Source organism: Thamnophis sirtalis, unplaced genomic scaffold (assembly GCF_051295495.1).
Source record: "Thamnophis sirtalis isolate CommonGarterSnake01/CBP01778 unplaced genomic scaffold, rThaSir2_p1.2 scaffold_3, whole genome shotgun sequence".
Taxonomy (NCBI): domain Eukaryota; kingdom Metazoa; phylum Chordata; class Lepidosauria; order Squamata; family Natricidae; genus Thamnophis; species Thamnophis sirtalis.
Window position 1 is genome coordinate 175,397,055 of NW_028261383.1, and position 18,738 is coordinate 175,415,792.

Here is an 18,738-nt window from a genome sequence, read left to right on the forward strand (position 1 = left end):
GCCATAACACTGATACCATGTTCCCTGGAAAATAAGCCCTGATGCCTTTTGGCTCCCTTTTGGAGCAAATAAATAAATAAATAAACCAGGTCTTATTTGGGGGGAAACTGTAGATACTGACTACATTTACTAGGACATTTATTGATTTTATACCTCTGTAAGTACTGATAATAGTTCAAATGTTTTAAAAAGAAAGTACATTACTGCATATTAATGTAACTAATTTTATTGAGATTATGAACTAGAAAGTGATTCATTTACAAATAAGTAATGAAGAATCAAAAGAGTGTTTGAAAATAAACCTATCTATGAACACAATAGATTTGGATGCCATTTTGCAATTCAAGGGAGCCAAATTACTACTTACTGGCACACAGATCTATTTATTTATGTACTTATTTATTCTTTCTTTCTTACTGTATTCTTTCCCCCTCCTGTATTTTTTTACCCACGAAATTACAATTCAGGTTGACCGCACAGGTCTTTATACATCATCTCCACGGTATGACAAACCTGCTTGAGTTCATTTTCAATCTGCCTGATCTTCTCCATGATCTCAGAAAGCTCTTGCAGCTTATCCTGAATAAGCTTGTTATTATGGTCATAAACAGGAAATACACTTTCCTCCAATTTTTCTGCCAAGCTTGAAACCTTTGAAAGAAAAAGAAACAGTTAAATTTAACTTGGCACACTTCTTTGCCTCCTTTTGATTTTAAATAGTAATAAATATGCCCACTTACAATAAATGATAATGTAACTTTTCATGGAGTAATCAAAAATCTGGTGAAGTAATAGAGTATAACAAACAGGAACAACTAGGTTGCACGTGCTTCAAATGTTCAGATAGCTGGTAGATTTCTTGACTTGGAAGCTGCGGGCTATAGTATAATATGACAATCATGTATTTTTACTAAGTTCAGCATCAATGCGGTGATCACTGGGAAGCCAGGCTGCCCAAGAAGAGGAGAACTTGCTCAGGTCAAAGATGAGGTGTCATTTTCCGATTCCTTTGTGATGTGTGTAAAGCCCTAACAATTATTAGAATCCAGGTTGATATTGTAGTGAGCATATAGTTGCCCTTGCAGCTCTCCTGCTTTTACCACTGTTGTGATCTATTTTTGCTGCTTATATGGAATGTTCATCTATACTTTAATAGAGAATAATATAATATAAAATAAAATAACAGGGTTGGAAGGATTGTTGGAGGTCTTCTAGTCCAACCCCCTACTCTATTCTTGAAAACCTTCGGCGATGGAAAACCCAGAACTTCTGGAGACAGGCCAGTTCACCTTTTAATTGTCCTTACCAGGAGGCAATTCTAGATTGGATCTCTCTTTAACGATCTCCCACTTCTTATTCCTTGTCCTGTCCTCAGATGCTTTGGAAAATAGGTTGATCCCCTCTTCTCTGACAGCCCCTCAAGTATTGGAAGACTGCTATTCTGTCACCCTTAAGTCCTCCTCTTCATTAAACTAGACATACCTTGTTCTCTCAACTGTTCATGATATGGTTTAGCCTCCAGATTCCCCCCCCCCTTTTTTTTTGCTCTTTCTGCATTCTTTCAAAGGTCTCGACATTTTTTAATATCATGTAGGTCTAATCTACAGCCAGAGAATTTCCTAATGATTTCCTCTCCATGTTCTAACCAGATTAGATAATGCTTAATTTTTTTCAAGTTGAGCCATGTTGTCAAGGTGCTGCCATCATTTTGATTAAAAGCAAAAAGATAATGAATTACAAACACAGATTAGGAAAGGGTGGGGAAAGTACAGCAAACATTCATGATGAATTTAGTTATCTTTTTCAGAGTATTTGAAAAATGAGGCTCTCTCACTTTTAGGAGTCAGTTCCTTGGAATAATTTGGAAAATTAAATTTAATAATTATTTTCTATTTCTCAAAACGTCTGAATGTTTTTACCACCAGATTTGTTCCTGTTTTACCTTCATCAGAAGACTTTCCCTGAAGTTGTTCATGAGTACATGGTCTTTCTTCCTATTCTCATTAATCTTATCAATTAGTTGCTGTGTTCTTTCCTGAAGACTTTCAATAGTTGAATCTAGGGCTATAAAGTAATTTGAGGCTTTGCTATCTGGCCTTCCTCCGCTTACATTTGCATTGGGAAGAAGTGTTTTAGGAGAATCTTTCCTATATTTTCAGAAAAACAAAAATTGAGATGTCTTACAGTATAAAATTAATAGTTTCAATGCATAGGCAGAGCTGATTATATTACAAATAAAATTATTTTCATAATGAAGTGTGCAAATTACAATAATTATGGAGTTTCTTGAATTCTATACACAACTCACATGCCAGATCTAGTCCAAGAAAATTTGACTGCCACCTCACTTCACCATATTCAAAACAACGGAAGCCAATGGATTGCAGAGAATAGTATTTCATATAATTTTCATGTTACGTCTTCAGTTTTTTTATTAACAAAATGTCTATACTGTCCCAATACAACAATTAAATCGATTTTTAAATGTCATAAATGATTTATTTCCATTATCAATTTTGTTTTCCAACTGCATTCATCTATCATACTAATCCCTAATAAAGTCTGTTTGTAGCATAAATCGGTTATGTGAAACTAACCATTGCAAACTGTAAACCAAACTACGATTTAGATTGTTATTCAAACAACACATTAACACATATGAACAAGATCAATGCAAGACAGCAAGCAAATCATCTCCAAAATGTCATTTTAGTTGCATTGGGCACAAACTTGCACCATCAATAATATTTTATGTGGTTGTAGCTACTATTACTGTGACATATTTCCTCATAGATGCAAGATTGTAGTTTTTTGTAAATGTTATGCTAAAAATCAACCTTTTATGGGGGAAAATATGTTCATAGATAGTATCCAACCCATTTTGGATTTACATTTGACGGTTGAAGATTTTAAAGTTTCACAATACTTTTTTTAAAATCATACCTCAATGGATTATCATTTAATTCATTTCTTTCTGAATTAGTGAAGAATAGACTGTTTGATTTATCTTGTTCTTGCTCGATCTCTTGGAACTGAAATTCTTCAGTAGTCATAATAGCTTTTAAGGATGAGGAAAAGAGATGTCATCAGAAGGCAGTTAATCTACATTTTTGTTGATCATGCTATTGTATCAGTTTTCTGCAAAAGCTAAAATTCTATATCCTTTTAATGTAGTTTAATTATAACCTGATTTCAAATATGTTGAACACAATTCAATAGTTTCTGGGAACATGTTGAGCTTTACATGCTAGAAAACCCATTTCAATTATAGAAAAATTATAGAAAATCCAAAAGGGTTTTCTATAATTGTGATTTTTTTTTTCAATTACTCTCTGAGAAACTGCTTCGATATTTTGACAGCAGTTATCTTTATTTCTATGATGATGTGCACTTGGCAAAACCCATTCACCATCCACAGACATAAAGGGCTGTTCTTAGAATTGCTGAAATTGACGAAATGGCCAGTTAAGATTATGAATTCTCAAACTGATTTCCAGTGAGCAATTTGTAGCAGTCAGTCTCCATCATATTTCTAAAGACATCAGATCCTCCAGAGATATGTGAATGGATGCCAACGTAAGGGAACGTTAAGGTGAGATAGGCAAGTGGTACCCCCAGATTTTCTTCTTCAAAATTTGAAAATAACAACACAGAGAATAGTTAGTGGGATGGATTTGATAGATCTTAAACTGTAAAGGCATGGGAAATATCTGTTTAAACACTTCCTCAGTCATCAAACTGGGCAACCACTAACTTTCATACTACCATTAAGCAGCATTAAAGGCTGCTCTCCATTTTCTTAAAAGATACCATTTTTTTTAATCACACACTATTTTCCACTTAAGAGTACTGATAATGCAGATAGTCCTCGTTTAATGACTGCCTTGTTTAATAACCATTCACAATGATGGCAGTGATGAAAAAAAAAAGCTTTACAACCAGTCCTTGCATTGATGAACTTTATAGGTCTGTAAAAGCAAAGGAAATTAAGATTATAAGCACAGTGATCGTTTCACTTGGCAACTGCTTTGCTTAAATTACTGTATGGCCCAGCTGTAACTGTAGTCGCTAAATGAGAAGCACCTGTACATTCAGAAGAATATGTGACAAATTCATGTTGTATAAACAGCTCTGTGTGTGTGTGTGTGTGTGTGTGTGTGTCTGCATGTGCTTGCGTGCACTTTCTCAGACTTAACAATTCCTGGCAATTGCAGTTTTTCTTGACAAGGTTTTTCCACAAGAGCAAACCGTTGCCTCTTTTCTAGGGCTGGGAGAGAGTGGCTGGCGGCCCCAAAAGGTCAGCCATCTGGTTTTGTGACTCAGGCAGGACTGGAACTCAAGGCCTCCTGATTCCTAGCCTGATGCCTTCAAGCACTAAGGAACAGCTTTACTATAAAATTAAAATAAATAAATAAAAGGTAACATAACATTCAGATAGACTCTGAAGAGGAAGAATTCCACAGAAAAATGGCCTTGTACAACTTCTATCTCTCTCTCTCTCTCTCTGTGTGTGTGTGTGTGTGTGTGTCTGCATGTGCTTGCGTGCACTTTCTCAGACTTAACAATTCCTGGCGATTGCAGTTTCTCTTGGCAAGGTTTTCCACAAGAGCAAACTGTTGCCTCTTTTCTAGGGCTGAGAGAGAGTGGCTGGCGGCCCCAAGGGTCAGCCAGCTGGTTTTATGACTCAGGCAGGACTGGAACTCAAGGCCTCCTGATTCTAGCCTGATGCCTTCAACCACTATGCCAAACTGGCTCTAATGAACAGCTTTACTATAAAATAAATAAATAGATAGATAGATAGATAGATAGATAGATAGATAGATAGATAGATAGATAGATAGATAGATAGATAGATAGATAGATAGATGATAGATAGATAGATGATAGATAGATAGATAGATAGATGATAGATAGATGATAGATAGATAGATAGATAGATGATAGATAGATAGATAGATGATAGATGATAGATAGATAGATGATAGATAGATAGATAGATAGATAGATAGATAGATAGATGATAGATAGATGATAGATAGATGATAGATAGATAGATAGATGATAGATAGATAGATAGAGATAGATAGATAGATAGATAGATGAGAGAGAGAGAGAGAGAGAGAGAGAGAGAGAGAGAGATAGAGTAACATAACATTCAGGTAGACTCTGAAGAGGAAGAATTCCACAGAAAAATGGCCTTGTAGAACTCTGTGTGTGTGTGTGTGTGTGTGTGTGTGTGTGTGTGTAGATACACACAAAGGCATCCACAGATTTATGTGGGAGGCAAAGTCACCGCCGTAGACCATCTACCTGCTTTGATTTTTCTGCCCTATTTCGAGTTAAGCTCAAACAGATTCTGCCCTGAGGAGAAATTATCCCCCTTCTTCTTCTCCCCTCTCCTCACAATAGTTGCCAATGTGGGAGGGGCCTGTGACTTTAAAGAAACCAAAACATCTCTTGCAGTGGTTGGGCTTCAAAAATGGTTCGAACCGACTCTGTGGGTGTGGCCTCCTTTGTGGGAGTGGCTTGCCGCCCCATGTGACTGGATGGGTGTGGCTTGCCGCCCATGTGACCGGGTATGAAGATGCCGACGGACACTTGTCAGAACCACCTTAAATTACCCCACACACAGCCCTGGCGTGCATAAGAATAGGATGCAAACTTGTTTTTTAAAAGGCATCTTTGGTTTGCGTTAAAACAACGTCAACACACGCAATGTTCTGATTGCACCACAAACGCAGGAGTCATCCTTACCTTTCACAGAGGCACCGAGTTTTATAAATAGGAGCATGATAGTGTAGAATAATCATATCCAAGGACCAGTGGTGGGTTTCAAAAAATGTTGGAACCTCTTCTGTAGGTGTGGCCTGCTTTCCGGGTCCACTGGTGGAACCTCTTCTAACCGGTTCGGTAGATTTGACCAACCGGTTCTACCGAATAGGTGCGAACCGGTAGGAACCCACCTCTGCATCTGATGCATCCTCCATTAAAGGATGCCTCCATTAGCCTTCTTCAAGCTCAGTGTCTCAAGCCAAGTCTGTTGTGTCCATCAGCCTCCCTCAACCTCACGTCTCCCAGTCAGGCATCCCAGACTCCCAACTCCTATGTTCCCCAGCCAGTGCTTGTGTGTGAAGATAGGTGCTTGAATCCAACACCTCTTTGAGGGACGCTCCTTGGAAAGGCTGGCTTTCTTTTGAGAAACCGGCTCGGGCCTAGCTCAAGCAAGCAGGTTATTCAACCTCAGAGAAAGCTCTTTTTTTCCAGCTAGGATGATATGCTTTAATGATATGCTTTTGTAAGCTAAATTCACTTTTGTCAGATCAAATGGAATTGTAAAAGTGCATGCCTTTTAATAAAGACGCGTTACAGTAGCTGGAAAATGGGCTGCCAGACTCCCGATTACTTGCTGCCAGCAAGACCCCAGGCTAGAAACCAGGAGACAGAATCCTAGTTCTGCTTTTAGCACGAAACTAGGTGGGTGACCTTGGGGCAGTTTTCTATTAGCTCTGGAAAGAAGAAGACAGTAGCAAACCGTTTCTGAAAAGCCTTGCAAAAATGCATATAATGCATATTAAAATATAGGCTCATCTATACCCTTCAGGGGTTAGCCCAGGCAATTGTCTTTTTTCAAAGCACAGGAATAAATGCTGACTAGAGCAGTGGTCTCCAACGTTGGCAACTTTAAGACTTGTGGACTTCAACTCCCAGAGTTCCTCAGCCAGCTTTGGCAACTTTAAGACCTGTGGACTTCAACTCCCAGAGTTCCTCAGCCAGCTTTGGCAACTTTAAGACCTGTGGACTTCAACTCCCAGAGTTCCTCAGCCAGCTTTGCTGGCTGAGGAACTCTGGGAGTTGAAGTCCACAGGTCTTAAAGTTGCCAACGTTGGAGACCACCGGACTGGAGGACCTCTAGAACAGAATATTGTAGTTTAGGATGAACTGTAGGGGCCTTGGTGCTCTCTATGCACTGCTGACGTTACCTAGTTTGGTAATGAAACATCTGCAAGAAAACAACCAGTCAGGGAGCCCACCAAGGACCCCAGAGATACCCCCTAGATGGCATCAAAGACAGACAGAAAACAAAGTCTGTGCTATCATCTGGTTGTTCTTTGAAATTTTGTAATTCAGATCTGAGGCTGAGGCAACTTGAAGGTTTGAAGGTTTTATTCAACTTCCTGGCACTGCGTCTTCCCACTTGTTTAAAAGAGCCTCCTGAGCTACTTCTGTTGCTGTTCCAGAGCAATTTGTGCGTGTAGCCTCTGGCCATCAGAACAAACACCGGTGAAACTCGAAAAACCAGAATATCGTGCAAAAGTTCATTTATTTCAGTAATGCAACTTAAAAGGTGAAACTAATATATGAGATAAGACTCATTACATGCAAAGCAAGATAGTTCAAGCCGTGATTTGTCATCATTGTGATGATTATGGCGTACAGCTCATGGAAACCCCAAATCCACCATCTCAGAAAATTAGAATATTACATGCAATCAATAAAACAAGGATTGTACATAGAACAATATCAGACCTCTGAACAGTATAAGCATACATAGGTACTCAGTACTTGGTTTGGGCCCCGTTTGCAGCAATTACTGTCTCAATGCGGCCTGGCATGGAAGCTATCAGCCTGTGGCACTGCTGAGGTGTTATGGAAGATGCTTCAATAGCGGCCTTCAGCTCTTCTGTATTGTTCGGTCTCATGTCTCTCATCTTTCTCTTGACAATGCCCCATAGATTCTCTGTGGGGTTCAGGTCAGGTGAATTTGCTGGCCAATCAAGCCCAGTAATCCCACGGTGCAGGTGTTATGACTTAATTAGCTAATTAGAGTGGGACACTTTGAGCCTAGAACATTGCACCTTTTCACAATATTCTAATTTTCTGAGATGGTGGATTTGGGGTTTTCATGAGCTGTAAGCCATAATCACCACAATTATGACAAATCACGGCTTGAACTATCTTGCTTTGCATGTAATGAGTCTTATCTCATATGTTAGTTTCACCTTTTAAGTTGCATTACTGAAATAAATGAACTTTTGCACGATATTCTAATTTTTCGAGTTTCACCTGTATGTTTTCTCATATCTAGTCTGGAAAGAATGTAATTTTAAGGCTCTTATGAATTTAACCTTGCCTGCAGGCAGACTTCACCCCTGAGTGAGATGCAGCTGTCAGGCACATTTTCAAGTTAGCTCCTTATTTTGTTGGAGAAAGTCCAGTTCAGTGGTAGTCAAACTTTTTTTACTTACCGCCCACTAATGGATCTTTCTTGATGGAAAAATTTCCTTACCGCCCACCAGTTTTTGCACAAGTGCGGAACATGAGCATTTTTTTTTTCAGACATGGGTTCTAAATTTGTTTCACAATTTAACAACTACTTTTACTCTTATGTTTTGATCTGCACTCCACACAGTGCTTTTTTCCCTCCTCTTTTCCCTTTTATTACAAATACCAAAAACAATACTGTATTAGGTGCCAATTTTTATTAAGTGTCACCATCAAAACAAAATTCCTTTTCCTGCCTTCTTCTTCTTATAGTATTTCACTATATCAAGGATCTCTTTTTCCCTTTTTTATTTTCTCTTTCTTCTTCCTTTACTTATTTCTTTATTTTATTTCATAAGATAACAAAACTTAATTTATGAGCCAGACTAAACACTGCTTACTCTCCTCCTTTATTTTATCCCCTTTTCTCTATTTTCTTCCCTTTTTTTGTTATTTTTTTTATCTTTTCCTTTTTATCTCCTTTTTTTTTTACCTTCCTTAGGGCAATGTACAAAAGTAAGGCTGAGCTAGTTAGCCCACTTATTATTATTAGCCAACAACAATTCTCTCCTGCCTATAACTTTTCTTTCTCCTATTTTGCAACTGCTCTGCTCCGCTTTATTTTATAAGATAACAAAACTTATCTGCCTGTCCCTGCTATCGGTTTCCACTCCTCCCCTTCCTCTTCCCACGTGTTTGCTTGTTTGCGTGCACGCGCACGTTGGTTTATTGATGTGTGCGCTCGCGCCTGCCCACTCACTCAAAAGGAGGTTTTAACCTCTGAAGTCCCTACCGCCCACCTGGAATCCCAAAACGCCCATTAGTGGGCGGTAGGGACCAGGTTGACAACCCATGGTCCAGTTCTTTAAAAGAAAAGAGTAGAGGTTGAATTGAATTTTTGAATTGAATTTTATTATTTGTATGCCGCCCTTCTCCGGGAGGGACTCAGGGTGGCGAACAACTCAAAAGGGGAAAGGGGATACAAACACAATACATATAATTAAAATACACAAGAGTCATACGCCCATACAAGTCGAGAGGGGAGGGGAACTCATCAACCCCAGGCCTGCCGGCAAAGCCAGATTTTGACGGCTTTCCGGAAGGCCTGGAGAGAGGTGAGGGTCCGAATCCCTGCGGGGAGTTCATTCCAGAGGGCCGGAGCTGCCACAGAGAAGGCCCTCCCCCAGGTAATAGCCAGATGGCATTGGCTGGTGGACGGAACCCGGAGGAGGCCAACCCTGTGAGATCTAATGGGTCTTTGGGAGGTAATTGGCAGCAGGCGGTCTCTCAAGTACCCAGATCCAATACCATGAAGGGCTTTATAAGTTACGACTAGCACTTTGAAGCGTATGAAGTTGACATAATAGCTGATAAAGAGTAGGCTTCTATTCCTCATTAGTCCCCCGATTAATACTTGAAATTCCAAAGACTCTAGAGAAGCAGGAATTTTTGCTCCACCCAAAATGCCTATTTCTCTAGAAATGTCTAACCAATAATTTGTGTTAACATTTTTAAACTTTAGTTTGCTGTATTGTGCTATCCTGTATTCTTTATTCTCAATACATGTTAGGAAATCAGGGGTAAATCCAATCTTTATTCATGTGAGGCTGAAAATGTGAAGTATGAAGGTAAAATAATTTCCTGTGATCTTTAATTCGAAACCTGTAATATCTTTTTAGAGATACGGGCAGGGAGCACTTCATTTGTAGTAAATTAGTGCTGTCTTGTGAGCTATCCAGAACACTGTATTTTCTTTAGTTTTTTTCTTTCTTTTTACTAATTGATCACCTATTGTTTCTGTGATCTGAGTCGCAAGATTATAGTATCTCCTAGAGATGGAAGGAAGGCCAGAACTATCTATATTTAAAGTTGTCATATAAAGCAATTAAATGAGGTGATAATAATCTATAGTAACACATTTAATTCAGAAGGAGAAAGACTGAATTCTATAAGATAAAGCAATGAGATCATAGAATGGCAGGGGAAACAGGAAATTTAACAAAGTGATTATCTTCTTTGTCAATTCTGCCACTTTTGCCTCCAAGCTTCATTAGCATCCTCCCATCAATAGCAGACGGGAGAGAGGAAGAGAGGGACCAAATAGGCAATAAACATGTATTAGGTTAGTGCTGGGAAATTGGGAGGGGGGAATCAATCACAGTGGAGGAAGACTAGGGATGCTTTGATCCAGTGCATGTCAGTCTTCAAGGACCCCAAGATGCCAGAGATGCTTGATAATGGAATGCCAATTGCTTCAAACACTGAACATTCCCAAAACACTTTGGAATCCATCCATTGACTGAAAGTGGACTGGTCAAGAAGAGAAAATCAGATTGAAGGGGCCTGTATGCTTTCATATGGGAATTTTAGTTCTAGTCTAATTTTACTACAGCCAGCATCTTCTAGAGCCGAGGTGGCGCAGTGGTTAGAGTGCAGTACTGCAGGCCACTTCAGCTGACTGCTATCTGCAGTTCGGCTGTTCTAATCTCACCGGCTCAAGGTTGACTCAGCCTTCCATCCTTCCGAGGTGGGTGAAATGAGGACCCAGACTGTGGGGGCGATATGCTGACTCTGTAAACCGCTTAAAGAGGGCTGAAAGCCCTATGAAGCGGTATATAAGTCTAACTGCTATTGCTATTGCTAGTAAAAAAAAAAACCTATCACTTCTCCCAAATGGAGTCCAGGGTCTTTCTTTTCTAAGGGTTCAGAGTGAGGCAGGTTTGACATTTTCAGCTCTGGAAAAATAAGCGGAGACAATGTTTTGAACTGAAGAAAGAAAGGAATCAACTTGTCTTTGTGGCTTCATCAGAGTTCTGTTTCTTGTGTTGAAAGAAATGTCTTTCTGGGTTCAACTCCAAGTGGGGAAAAGACACTGGAGACATGGAGGCTGCTTGGAAAGATGGTTTTAATGGTGGACAGGGCCACATGGCTTGAGCCCTGAACAGAAAAGGTGATCACATGCTTCAATGTTGGTGGAGAAGAGAAGGGCTGAGGGAGGGGCTTGCTAGGCTTTTTATACCTCTTCAGTCCCACCTCTCTGTTTCCTGTTCCTGTGTAAGAAATGTATTCTGATTGGTTGTCAGACTCCCATGGTGCCATGCAGGGGGCTACTCTCTAGGCTGTTTTGAATCCTGGTATGAGTTCTCAGATGCCATGTGGAGAGTTGAGTAATATCCCTTCCCCCTACAGCTGCAGTGGGGAAGTCTTTATTATGTAAAGTGGGCTAGCCTGGCCTTCTCAATGGCCTATTGACAAAGTGTGGTTGGGCAGGAAGCTACAGGCAACTATTCTGTCTTTTAAAGCATGTTTCTTTCCTTTTCAATATTTCCTAGGATATTTCATTTTTCTGGGAGAGGGCTGGGTGATAAACTTCCCACACTTGAAAGTCAGTGTTAGATGGATCTCCAACAGTCAGAAGGTAGGGAAGATAGAGGGTTCCTATCAATACTGTTCTGCTCACGCTCTTTAGATTCTTCAAAATCATGGAACTGGAGACAAGATCAAATGGTGCTTTCTTTACCCAATTCTGGATGCAGCTGTTTAGATGTGTTTGAGTAGACTGAGTAAGGCTGTGTTTCTAATCCAAGAAGGCAATATACTGGAAGTCATCTGCAACACTGTAGGACCCAGAAACCTCCTAGGAGTTGTACTCTGTCTAACTCAGTGAAGGATCGTGACAGGCAGCCGCATGCATGAAGGTTACATTAGCTGGACTCAAGTCTAATTTCAGAGGTGAGGAAAGATTCTGGCTTCAGAAGTGTCAGGGGTTCCTCTCCGAGATAAGCAAAATGTTGGCAAGTCAGGAGAATAGCTCAAATCTGGGCAGTTCTGCTGAATGATTCCAGCTATGGTAGGAGATTATAATTATAGATAAGAGGAGAGCATGGTCTGGCAAAACAAGAGAGAGAGCTTTTTCTTTTTATAAAATATTAATGAATCAGGTAATTCTATTTTGGGGGGAAAAAATGAGTAGAAAGCAGAAAAAGGGGAAAGATTGGGCCTTTGTTCCTAGCTTATCGCAAGATTTGATGATCCTAAAGATTTACTGGACTCTTTCATTAGGAAAGGTTTAAAGGAATAGCGGATAAGTGTTGACAAACATATGCCATTTGCTTTGGCTAATAAAAGGAATGACTCATGATGATTTCTTGGCTCTGACAACATTATCTCATGCAGATAGCGTCTTGCTACTCTACTATTGTTTTGCCACAACTCGGCAAACAGCAAAGTACAGGAAAATCTTAGCCTGCAAGATAATCCTTGGGTGCTCTTTAATATATTTTCCTCTGCTATTACTAGATTGGGGGCAGGGTTCCTAGAAGGACTATAGTTAGGGGTCATTGGTCCAACTAGACATTCCGGGAAAGTTTTTTCTAGTGCATAAGAACACCAATTTTGATTAGAAGCAGGAATTGTGCATTGCAGTTAGCATTTTTGACTTTTTGTCTTGCTTGTAGCATTAGGTTTAGACAATAAATAAATAAGAACATGTGCTTTACCAATGCAGTCGTGAGATTTCCTTTGCCAGTTGGACCCACAATACTTGCTGATGTCATTGCTCCATCTTGTTTTAGGTCTCTTTTGCGGACGCTTTTTATTAAGTGGAATCCATTCTATGACTTTGTGTGTCTGTCTTCATATATATATGGAGCAGTGGTGGGTTTCAAATTTTTTTAGAACCTCTTCCGTAGGTGTGGCCTGCTTCGTGGGAGTGGCTTGCCGGCCATGTGACCAGGTGGGAGTGGCTTGCCAACCATGTGACTGAGTGGGAATGGCTTGGCAGTCATGTGGCTGGGTGGGCGTGGCCAACTTGTAAAATGTGCTGAAACTCACTTAACAACGCTCTTGCTTAGCAACCAAAATGTTGGCTCAGAAACTCTGGCATTTGAAGCATGCAAGACTTCAAGCTGTCAAGTTACAAGACCCTCGCACCCCTAACCCTTTAGGGAAAAAAAAACCCCAGGGGTGTTCAAACTTGACAGCTTTAAGACTTGTGGACTTCAACTCCCAGAATTCCTCCTCCAGTCATGTTGGCTCAGGAACTCTGGCATTGAAGTGTGCCAGTCTTAAAGCTGTTAAGTTACAAGACCCTTGCCCCCCTAACCTTTTAGAAAAAAAAAACCCAGGGGTGTTCAAACGTGACAGCTTTAAGACTTTAAGATTTAGATAGGACTCTTAGAGGTGGGGCGGGGCGATTGGTGAGCCAGCCGATCAGTGAGTGGTGGGCGGGGCAAGCATGGTACGGACAGGCGGCGGGAGGGAGCTGGAACCGATTCTAAATGGCATGGTAGATTTGTGGACCCTCTTCTATAGAAGAGGTTAGAACTGGCAGGAACCCACCCCTGATATGGAGATAGATAGATAGATAGATAGGTAGGTAGGTAGGTAGGTAGGTAGGTAGGTAGGTAGGTAGGTAGGTAGATGATAGATAGATAGATAGATAGATAGATAGATAGATAGATAGATAGATAGATAGATAGATACATACATACATACATACATACATACATACATACATACATACATGCATGGAGATATATCCATATATCTATATCCATTTCTAGTCTATTGCCTTAACCACTACACTGAACCTGATTTTTGCACAAACCTTTCCCAAACTGGAAGTGCAATTAGATGGTGGAGCAAATCATGTAACAGGATGGATGTTAGGTCCCTTGAAGACAGCTGGCAGAGCAGAAACTACCAAGTTTCCAAAAAGATAAGAAACGTGGTAGTGGGCGGCAGATCCAGCATATGAAGATCCAGGAGCCTCTTGGAGTGGAAGTTTGGGGAAATCCTCAGAATGGTTTGGGGTGTGTGTGTGTGTGAATGCTGACACCCATCGGACCTTTCTTCTCTCTTACTTTAACAGCCCGAGCGAGCCAATTGCTATGATTTCTCATCTCACAACGCTGCACTAGGAGTTTTGGAGAGCTAAACGAGATCCTCCGAATGGGGAAACTCTTCAGTGACATCACAGAGAAGGCGGAGCCTTTCCTCCGGGTTTCCCGGCGTGTCTTCGGACCGATTTCCAGATGGAGGAAGGCGAGCTAAGCCGACCGTTTCTTAATCTCCCTCGCTGCCTTTGGCGGAGCCGCGGGAGCCGCAAGAGCCGCAAGAGCCGCAGACTTGTCTGACTTCTGCCGGGTGACGGCGCTTTGCCGCTTTCCAGCTGCTGCAGCCGCAAGAATTGGAAGACCGCCACTCCGGTGAGCGCCTTGGAGGTGGGGAAACCCCGCCACTCCGGTGAGATTTGGGGAAGGGGGGTGGTGGGAAACATTTCACAACTGTGCAACCGTGCAAATACAAACCTCGCGCTATGGGCACCAAGAAAGAATTCGGACGGGGCGTTCAGATTTTTCCGGACCTGCCTTCACACAACTACTACTAGGAGGATCGGGTTTGCATCTGTTCCCCGAGGTTAGGGGAGCCCATTGGTTGCTCTGGCTTGGTGAATGGTTTCCAAGATCTTCTTGGATCTCTGTGGACGGAGCTTTTTCTGCCCTCTGTATTGACAGAGATCAACTAAAGCTGATCACTGGGGATTATTCGTTTAGAGGGGTCAGCTCTGGAACGCCAGTTGTGTTGGCGACTTTAAACCATAACTGCGTAAGGACTAAAACGACCAGAGAAAAAGGGCAGCTATTTTAAGGTTTGTAAATCTTAATATGCTTGGAGGCTTAGGAGAAAAAGGAATGGGATTCCACGAAGTCCTTGCTCTTTGCTCAGCAACCTTTACTGACGTTAACTAAGGCAGGCGGGATAATATTTGTTGGCAAATGAAAATCTGGCTGTTTTCAATAAATGGGCACCTTGTGAGCATTTTTTTAAAGCCATAGAATACTGCTGAAAAGACATGAATAGCACTGAAGCATACCAAACAATGTAATATTTGTAATAAAAAAGGAGAAAAACATCACTAACAGTAGCTGCTGATATATAGATAACATAAGGATACAAACTTTTTAGCATTAGGTCACTCACCAAATATTTTTGTGGTAGTTTCCTTAATCTATAATCAAACCCACCACCTTGACTGCATGTTAAGGGGAAATAAACATTATTGTTTGACCATGGCAACAACATGCAAAATATAATTGTTTCGGAATAGACCTTAATTCTTGGCAAAGCCTACAAAATTCAACTTTACCAGAAGTGGAAGGCTCAATCACTGGCAATAAGCCAACTCTGTCTCCATATCATAAAAGTTTATAAGCAGACCCAGAGCATTTTCCTATTAAATTATTTCAGAGAATTCATACATACATACACAAACACACACACACACACCTCTCTCTCTCTCTGTCTCTCTGTCTCTGTCTCTCTCTCTCTGTGTGTATTGTGTCACAACCCCTGGAATGCCCAAATATATTGCTTCCCTTTTCTGTCTGTCGGCTCACTCTGGGAGCCATCCAGGCAGAAAGCCATTTTTTAATGTTGCCTTGTTACATTTGTGTTGCAATTGTGCTGATAAATAAACAAAGGGATAGTATAGATCTATTTCAAGCTATTTAGCTCTCATTAGCTCGCTGATGAGAGCTAAATAGCTTGAAATAGATCTATACTAGTCTCCCTTTATTCATTTATCAGCACAATTGCAATATATATATAGAGAGATTCCTGATAACTTGTGTGCTGATCTTTAAACTCCTTAATTCCACATCAAAACAGCTATTCTGGTGGATTATATAAGCTAAAGTACTTCATTTCAGGAGAGCCAACTGGACTGAGACAGATTGCTGTAGGAAACCATGTTATCCTCCCCCCCCAATTGAATTTCTTACTAACCCCTCTGCACCAATCTACAATATGATAATTTCATATGTATTTTTATGAAGTGCACCTCATTGTTCAGGTCCTCTAGTTGTCCACTTCCCCCCCCCCCCCCCCGCTTCCCCATGGCAAATAATCTGTACAGCACAGCTAGGAGGGGATGTTGAATGGAGGCTTTGGGGAAACAGATATTTCTCACTTTAACTTCAAGCTTAGGTGGCATTTCACCGGGGGCGGACAACAGACAGTAGATAACCCCAGGTAATCCCATAAAGACTCATTGTCATATTCCTGTAGAAGAGCTGTGCTGTTCTGTGGTAGTTAAAAATCAGGCATTTGGTAGCAAAAATAGAAATAAATTTTATTTAAAAGTATTAGTTTTTGGGAGCCAACCTTATCAATAATTGCAATATGTTAGATCGGATAAAGGAGGCACAGTAGGCTTCCGTAAACACAGCTCTTTATTGCAAGTCAAGTAAACATCTGGCTGGGGAATGGCCGGGCAGCATCCCCTTTTAAAGGGATCTGCCAGACCTCTTAGCCAATGAGATTCAACCTCTGTTCCCGCCGGAACAGAGGACCTTGGTGGAAACCTCTTGCAGTCTGTCAGTGGGGGGGGGGGGATATGTAACACAATACTTATATGGAGAACACTTGATCAGGAAATTCAGATTACATGAGTGCATAGAACAATTTAAAGACTTGTAATGGCTGCTTTAATTAATTGTTAACCAAATCAATTCAATCCAGTTTTCAAGTGTGCAAAACACAGCGAACCATAAATTATCCCAAATGAATTTACAAAACAGCCTGGGCAACTATGTCATTAGCAAAGCACTGACAGAATTGATGTTGAAGACTAACCAGAATAATACAACAGACTTTATTCAATTTGCACCTTCCTTTTGGTATAAACATACCAAAACTCTACCACTTTTGGTATAAACTCTACCACTTAGTTTTCCTGCCACATACCTGAAATTGCTCTATTAAAGGGTATAGAAATGTCCCCCAAATATTAGAATATTATTCAAGAGAATTAGTGAGCTTGAGCTTGATTAGCACAAAATGGTTGTGTTAATTCTTTAATTCTCCCGTTGTATTATTTCGTTATAACCAATTTTGTTGTATACATGATGTACAATGACAACGAAAGCTATTATTATTTATTAGTTCTTACAGACTGTCATATGAAGAAAAGCAGCAGGTTATCACTACTACAGTATTTGTTTTTGTAAATTAAACCTGCCTATAGGTCCTGTTTGAATCTAAAGACATTCATAAAAATTAGATGCCAAATACTTTGCTAAATATTGATAGCATATAGAGCATCTGAGGTAGAGTATACTGGGTTCACCGACAAAAGGGCGAACGACAAAACCGTGCCCGACTAAACTGCGTCGCTGATGTCATCAACAGGGCGACAACAGCCCGGAGACAGAAGCACGCTGTAAACCCTAAACCTAAACTTAACCCCTAAACCTAAACCTAACCCCCCTAAACCTAATCCTAAACCTAACCCTAACCCTAATCCTTAACCTAACCCTAAACCTAACCCTAAACTTAACCCTAAACCTAACCCTAACCCTAAACCTAACCCTAACCCTAACCCTAAACCTAACCCTTACATTAAGTTGAATTGGCTTTCTTTCAATGCGCTATTTAAACCGCCCTTCTTTCTCCGCGCTGGTTGTTGTCGCCGCGTTGATGACGTCAGCGACGTGGTTTAGTTGGGCACGGTTTTGTCTTTCGCCCTTTTGATGGGTCACGGTATACTGTATATAGCATGAAGCAACACATTTGCCTTCTTGTAGCAGGATTTTGCACCACTCTATCCATCATATTGGGAATATCGCATCCATTTTGGTCACCGTAATACAAAAAGGATATTGAGATCCTAGAAAGAGTACAGAGAAGAGCAACAAAAATTATAAGGGTTCTGGAGGCTAAACCATAGGATGAATGGTCTAACGAAGAGAAGAACTAGGGACGATATCATAATGATATCCCAAAACAACCGTTTAATGAAAATATCCTGAACACATCGTTAGAAACCCAAATGAGCGCATCCGTGGCACGACAAAACCGCGCTCGACTAAGCCACGCCCGATTAAACCGCGTCGCTGACGTCATCAACAGGGCAACAACAGCGAGCGCGGAGAAAGAAGGGCGCTTTAAATAGCGCTTTGAAAGCAAGCCGATTCAATTTAAGGTAAGGGTTAGGTTTAGGGTTAGGTTTAGGGTTAGGTTAAGGGTTAAGGTTAGGGTTAGGGTTAGGTTAAGGGTTAGGTTTAGGGTTAGGTTTAGGGTTAGGTTAAGGGTTAGGTTTAGGGTTAGGTTAAGGGTTAGGTTTAGGGTTAGCTTTAGGGTTAGGTTAAGGGTTAGGATTAGGGTTAGGGTTAGGTTAAGGGTTAGGTTTAGGGTTAGGTTAAGGGTTAGGTTTAGGGTTAGGTTTAGGGGGGTTAGGGTTAGGTTTAGGGGTTAATTTTAGGTTTAGCGTTTACAGCGTGCTTCTGTCTCCGCGCTGTTGTCGCCCTGTTGATGACGTCAGCTACGCGGTTTCGTCGAGCGCGCTTTAGTCGAACGCGGTTTTGTGGTGGAACCGAGCGCATCAGCCCCAAATTCCTGATATGGAAAACGATTTGACAAATCCATGGTTTATCTCAAGCTACTAATCACCAGGCATGATCCATACTAACCAAA

At 40.8% G+C, this 18,738-nt stretch overlaps 2 protein-coding genes across 2 annotated transcripts in view; both read right to left on the minus strand.

Annotated features, from left to right (window-relative positions):
- FARSA (phenylalanyl-tRNA synthetase subunit alpha) overlaps positions 1 to 18,738 on the minus strand; it is a 350,543-nt gene that overhangs the window by 312,004 nt on the left and 19,801 nt on the right. The gene's annotated exons all lie outside the window — the stretch shown is intronic.
- SYCE2 (synaptonemal complex central element protein 2) lies at positions 457 to 3,059 on the minus strand. The gene is made up of 3 exons (XM_087711016.1): positions 2,944 to 3,059; positions 1,943 to 2,147; positions 457 to 651 (listed from the first exon to the last, which is right to left on the minus strand). The coding sequence occupies exons 1-3, from the start codon at positions 3,051 to 3,053 to the stop codon at positions 457 to 459; spliced, it is 510 nt and encodes a 169-aa protein (XP_087567142.1). The 5' UTR covers positions 3,054 to 3,059.

Bases quoted from the DNA above. Each gene is read 5' to 3' on its own strand.
- SYCE2 (XM_087711016.1), bottom strand. From the start codon at position 3,053: ATGACTACTGAAGAATTTCAGTTCCAAGAGATCGAGCAAGAACAAGAT. The intron at 2,148-2,943 runs GTATGATTTTAA...CTGAAAATATAG, and splicing joins TTAAATGATAATCCATTGAG to GAAAGATTCTCCTAAAACAC. The intron at 652-1,942 runs GTAAAACAGGAA...TTTCTTTCAAAG, and splicing joins GGGAAAGTCTTCTGATGAAG to GTTTCAAGCTTGGCAGAAAA.